Genomic DNA, 6275 nt, shown 5'->3' with positions numbered 1-6275 from the left:
TGTGAGGTCGAGACCAGCCTGGTCTACAGAGCTAGTTCCAGGACAGGCTCCAAAACCACAGAGAAACCCTGTCTCGAAAAACCAAAAAAATAAAAAATAAAAATAAAAACCCATTCCCTGTGATGGGATACCTTGCTCAGCCTACAGAGTAGGGGGGATGGTCCTGTCCTACCCTTCTAGGTCTAATGGTCAGACCCTGCTAAACCAACTAGTGGTAAAAGTGTTGAAAAAAATCCAACGGCCTCTGCTAAATTAATGTACCTAATGGCCCAATACAACCCCTTCTAAAATACACCAATGCACTGACTCTTCCCTAAGATCAGTGGGGAAGGCACTGCCCAAAGTGACTCCGCTTTGTCTGAGTTTTATCCAATGGTCCCACCCCCAAGTTGTTCTAATCAACAGAACTGACACTGTTTGGCCTCTGTCACTACCTGCCCTTCTGGAGTGGAATTGTGGGTTTGGCTTTATAAACTCAATATTCTCACTTTGATGTACAGATCTTTCTGGCATGGTCTGTTCTCAATGTCTGTATATGACTCTCAATCTGACCAACACAGACTTCTCCTTCACTGAGTCTTACATGACAATAATTCACCAAAAAGAAAAACCTTGGAAGTCACTGTAAATAGAAGCACAGCTCGCTGTTGGAAAGATACACAGCTTAAGAGACTTAAAGCATCTAAGCCATGTTTGAAGGAGAGACCTAAAGAATGATTTCCATGGTATCATGTTTCAAGGCACATGGAAGAGCCTGCCTTTCTATTGGATACTTGGATCTCAACTTTACCCCCATCCCCTCATTCCTACACACCTGGGTGCACGGTGACTGCTGCTCGTCTCTTCCTATCTGAAGGCTCTGGTCTTTGCTCCAGAAATGTCACCAGGTGTGGCTTAGGAACAGCAAGACCTGTTTGTTGAAAAAGAGAAGACTTTTTTTTCATGTGTGTGTGTGTTTTTTTAAACTTGGAATTGACATGTCCCTTCCTGTACATGACTTGTAAGGACAGAGATGAGGTGACAAATGATTGCAGACAATCAGTTCCTTAAGTGTTTTCAGACACGATCACTACAACACATGAAGGAGCCTACAGCACCCAGAGTCTGAGTTTCATTTAAAAAACATTAAATCTGAATCGTGAAACACTTTCATTACAAGTGTGCTCCATGTCTCAGGCCACTGAATTTCTGACAGTCCCACTAGAGTGAAGGAAACACACATCCAAGACAAAAGGTTAAACACAAAAAGAAAAACAGTGAAGAGATTTTTAAAATAATTTATTTTTATTTTTTCATATGCATAGGAGTTTTGACTGCATGTATGTCTGTGTGAGGGTGAAGATTAATCTAATTGATCTTTATCAATAAAAATCAGGTGTCAGGTATTAGGGTAAGAACCTGAATAATCAGAGAAGCAGCAGAGCAGCCAACTTCCTACCTCTCCCATTCCTCTGTCCAAATGGGATAAGAACCCGTCTCAGCCCAACCTTACCACTTCCTCTAGTGGCATTTCATTTGTATTTTAATAGATAAAGCTTGTCCGAAGACCAGAGTGCAAAAGAGTCACACTAGTCAACCAAACAGGCTGGGCTGTGGTGACACACCTTTAACCCCAGCAGCCATGCTAGTTAGCCATAGAGGCTAGGCAGTGGTGGCACATGCCTTTAAACTCAAAACTAAAGAGGAATGGTGTAGGAGGTCCTTCTGTCTGTGTGTTGCTTTCATTGGTTAATAAAGAACTGCTTTGAGCCTATGGCAGGGAAGAAGAGAACTAGGCGGCTGCATTCTGGGAGGAAGAAAGCAGAGACAGGGAGCCGCCATGGAGCCGCTAGAGACAGACATGCTGAATCTTTCTTAGTAAGTCACTGCCATGTGGCAATACACAGATTAATATAAATGGGTTAAACTGAGATTTAAGAGTTAGCCAATAAGAAGTTAGAACTAATGGACCAAGCAGTGTTTTAATTAATACAGTTTCTGTGTGGTTATTTTGGGTGTAAGCTAGTGGGCGGCCAGGATGAAGAAGTGGGCCCTCCTCCGATTACAGAGGAATACAAGGCAGAATGAGAAAAAAACTTGATCAATTTCAGTCTGATGATTTCATACAGCCAAGAACTCTCTAGTGACCTGGCAGCTTTGCTTTTCAGATCTTCAGGTTGAAGCCTAATATCTGTCACTGGGTTTTTATTATGCATGCCAAAATTTCCTGTCCCCCTTTCTACAGTCCTCCAAACCTCTAGGGTCAGTACGCTCCACCCTCTGACTCCAAACAAACTTTATTTGTCAGAACACAATCAAAATATTGCACAACATGAGGGTGTCAGATCTTGCCATTACAGACAGTTGTGAGCAGCCATGTGGGTGCTGGGAATTGAACCCCAGTCTCCTAGAACAGTCAGTGCTCTTAACAACTGAGCTATCTCACCAGCCCCCAGATGATTTTTAATATAGCAATCTCCCTAATTTTTCTAAAAACGAAGGATATGAAACTGACTGTGAAAATGCTCCCATGAGAAACCACACAAAGTAAGGAAGCTCCATGTTGATGGTGAAATAAGAAGTCACTATAGAGGAGATGCTCACCCAGGAACTCAAGGTGGCTGTAATTCTCCAACATCACATCCCTGTACAGATTCCACTGAGCAGGCTCCAGACATTCCCTCTCTTCTGGAGAAAACTCGATGGCCACATCTGAGAAGGACAGCATTTCCTGAAATAAAGATCAACAAATGATACCACACTTTAGCAATTAAAACCATCAATGATATAAACATCAAGATGCACTGGACTGGATAGTTCTGTCAACTAGACATTAGCTAGGGTCGTCTGAGAAGAGAGAAACATAATAGAGAAAATGCCTCCCAAAGACTGTCCTATAGGGAAGAATATGGCATTTCTTAATTCGTGACTCATATGACATATCATAGCCCTTTTATGGGTGGTCCCCAATAGGCAGGCAGTCCTGTCTGTTATAGGAAGGCTGGCTGGGCAAACCAGTAAGCAGTGTTCTTAGTGACTTCTGTTCTAGTTCCTGCCTCAGGTTCCCGTCTTGACTTCCCTCAGTGATGGACTGTTACCTGAAGTAGGAGTCTAAAATAAATCCTTTCTTCTCCAAGCTGTCTCTCATCACGGGCTTTAGCACAATAGGAACCCTCAGACAGGCATCACATGCCTGTGAATTCTGCCCAGGATGAAAGAGAGCTAGAAAGGTTTCTTATATAGGTAGTAATATTCCGCAGACATAGCTGAAGTGGTCACATGATCTCACACTGACCCATCAAAAGGAAAGACAAGGTAAACAATTCTATAGGCCCAATTTGACACAATCCATTTAAGGCAGAAATGTAAAATGAATGCATTCACAGAACATGTATGTAGTGCCATGTGCTGCTACACACCACACACGTATGCATTCCTCACAGGAGAAAGTCGCGGTGAGGGAGAAGGGATTTCTCAACAGTTCATGCGCACAATCATGAAAGTGAAGTGTAATGAAAATACAGAGTCTGATGCAGCAAGGCCCTGAAGTACAAGTAGCTATAAGAATCACTCCACAAATTGCCTACCACAGTTACCACACAGGGAAGTGTCTGCTGTACCAGCGCCAATCCTCTGTGAGACGCTGTGGGTGGGGGGCAGTACACCCGTGAATATCATTTAGGAGGGATTTTACCCAATAGTATTAATGGCAAAATTTTCAGGGGAATTTGATTCTGGCAAAATTCATTTCTATAGTGAAGAAATTAAAATAGTGTCTGTTCTAAGGGGGACACATTGCCACTCAATAGAGACTGTTATGCATTCTTGGTATAATTTGGAGTTGGATATCATACTCCACATGAATGGCGCCTGGTTCCACAGACAGCAAGGAACAACTAAATGGACAGAATAGTTGTAGTAAGAATTCTTGCATCTCTTGTCAGTGTACCACAGAGATATCCTTTCAGAGAACCAAACAAATCTGAAAACTAGACATTTCAGCTGGTTGTTCTGACAGGGGCTAGATATAATCTAGCAGAGGGTACTTGGTAGTGTACAATGTTTACACAGTCCTTCTCATTCTGTAGACACATCTGTATTTATTCTGTCAACATTTTTCTTGGTATATATGAGGTGGTTTAAGAGTGGATTGCAGGAGGCCCGAAGGACTGAACCACCTGGGAGCAGCAATCAACCTCTCCTGCCCCAGTGGAAATTGACCCACTGGGGAGCGACGAGCAATCGGGACCATGGCACCATGGCAAGCCTCCACCTCTAGGAGTAACCATCTGAGCCTTGGGCCCGCTTGAACCTGGAGGAGATAACCAGAGGCTCTACTCTGCCTGCACCTTAAGTGGTGTCCAACTGAGCCACAGCCACCAACTACACCAACTGGAGGAAGAGGAACTCCTTGAAGCACAGGCTCCACTTATACCAGCTGGAGGAACAGATGGGTAGACAACACGGTAAGAATACACTCAACAACACAAAGAGCAAAACGACACCACCAAAAACTAGTGGCTCAACAACAGCAGGAGCTGAACACCCCAACACAGATGAAGCAGAAGGAAACAACATTAAAAGTAACTTCATGAAAATGATTGAGGATTTTAAGGAGAAATGAAAAGTTCTCTTAAAGAAGGGGAGGAAAGAACAAACAAAAAGTTGGAAGAAATCCACAAATCCCTTAAAGAAAACCAAGAAAAAGCAATCAAGCAGGTGAAAGAAATGATTCAAGACTTGAAAACTGAAATAGAGACAATAAAGAAACCAAGGGAATTCCGGAAATGGAAAATTTGAGTAAATGATCAGAAATCACAAATGCAAGCATAAACAACAGAATATAAGAGATGAAAGAGAGAATCCCAGGTGTTGAAGATGCTATAGAGGAAATAGATTCATCAGTCAAAGAAAATGTAAAAATCCAACAGAAGCTTAAGGCAAACTATCCAGGGAATATGGGACACCATGAAAAGACCAAATGTAAGAATAATAGGGATAGAAGAAGGAGAAGTCCAACTCAAAGGCACAGAAAATATAATCAATAAAATCACAGAAGAAAACTTTACAACCTAAGGAAAGACATGGCTATGAAAATACAAAAAGCCTACAGAACACCAAATAAACTGAACCAAAAAAAAGTTTCCTCTCCACAAAATAATCAAAACACTAAAATACAGAATAAATAAAGAATGTTAAGAATTGCAAAGGGAAAAGGCCAAGTAACATATAAAGGCAGACCTATCAGAATTACACCTGACTTCTCAGTAGAAACAATGAAAGCCAGAAGGTTCTGGTCAGGTGTTATGCAGACACTAAGAGTTCATGGATGCCAACCCAGACTACTGTCCCAGCAAAACTTTAAATTATCATAGGTGGAAAAAACAAGATATTCCATGACGAAATCAGATTTAAACAATACCTATCCACGAATCCAGCACTACAGAAAGTACTGGAAGGAAAACTCCAACCCAAGGAAGTCAGCTGTAGCCACAAAAACACAGACAATAGATGATCTCACAACAGCAAATCCCAAAGAAGGGAAACACACACACAATACCACCACCAACACAAAACAAAAATTTCAGGAACTAGCAATCACTGGTCATTAATATTGCTTAATATAAATAGATTCAATTTGCCAATAAAAAGACACAGGCTAACACATTATATACAAAAACAGAATCCATTCTTCTGCTGCATACAGGAAGCATACTTCAACCGCAATGACAGACATTGTCTCCAAGTAAAGGGTTAGGGGGAAAGTTTCCAATCAAGTGGACCTATGAAACAAGCTGGTGTAGCTAATATCTAATAAGATAGACTTCAAAATAAAATCAATCAAAAAAGACAAAGAAAGGATATTTCATATTCATCACAGAAGAAAAATTCTTCAAGAGGAAATCTCAATTCTGAACATCTCTGCCCCAAGGAACATCTCTGGAAGCATCACTATCCCTGACTTCAAGCTTTATTATAGACTACAGTAATGACAACAGTTTGATATTGGCATAAAAACAGACATGTTGACCAATGGAATTGAATCAAAGATCCTGATATTAGCCCACACACCTTCAAACACCTGATTTTTGACAAAGAAACTAAAAATATAAACTGGAAAAAGAAAAGCATCTTCAACAAATGGTGCTAGTATAACTGTGATGTGGAAATGATTTCTTATTAATAAAGAAACTGCCTAGGCCCATTTCATAGGCCAGCCCTTAGGTAGGCGGAGAAAATAGAACAGTATGCTGGGAGAAAGAAGTTGAGTCAGTGAGTCGCCATGGTTCTCCCAC

General features: G+C 41.3%; 1 protein-coding gene across 1 annotated transcript in view; it reads right to left on the bottom strand.

Moving 5' to 3' along the window:
* LOC101998602 (zinc finger protein 58-like) overlaps window positions 1-6275 on the bottom strand; it is a gene marked incomplete at its 3' end in the record, with an annotated part of 17658 nt that overhangs the window by 5911 nt on the left and 5472 nt on the right. Inside the window, exons 2-3 of the mRNA XM_013349718.2 lie at window positions 2584-2710; window positions 815-910 (exon numbers count right to left, since the gene is read on the bottom strand). Of these exons, the coding sequence (XP_013205172.2) occupies window positions 815-910; window positions 2584-2707 (220 nt within the window). The remainder of the gene's footprint in view (window positions 1-814; window positions 911-2583; window positions 2711-6275) is intronic.

This window comes from Microtus ochrogaster, chromosome 19 (assembly GCF_000317375.1).
Source record: "Microtus ochrogaster isolate Prairie Vole_2 chromosome 19, MicOch1.0, whole genome shotgun sequence".
In the NCBI taxonomy this organism is placed as follows: Eukaryota; Metazoa; Chordata; class Mammalia; order Rodentia; family Cricetidae; genus Microtus; species Microtus ochrogaster.
This window is presented reverse-complemented; position numbering and strand designations above follow the sequence as displayed.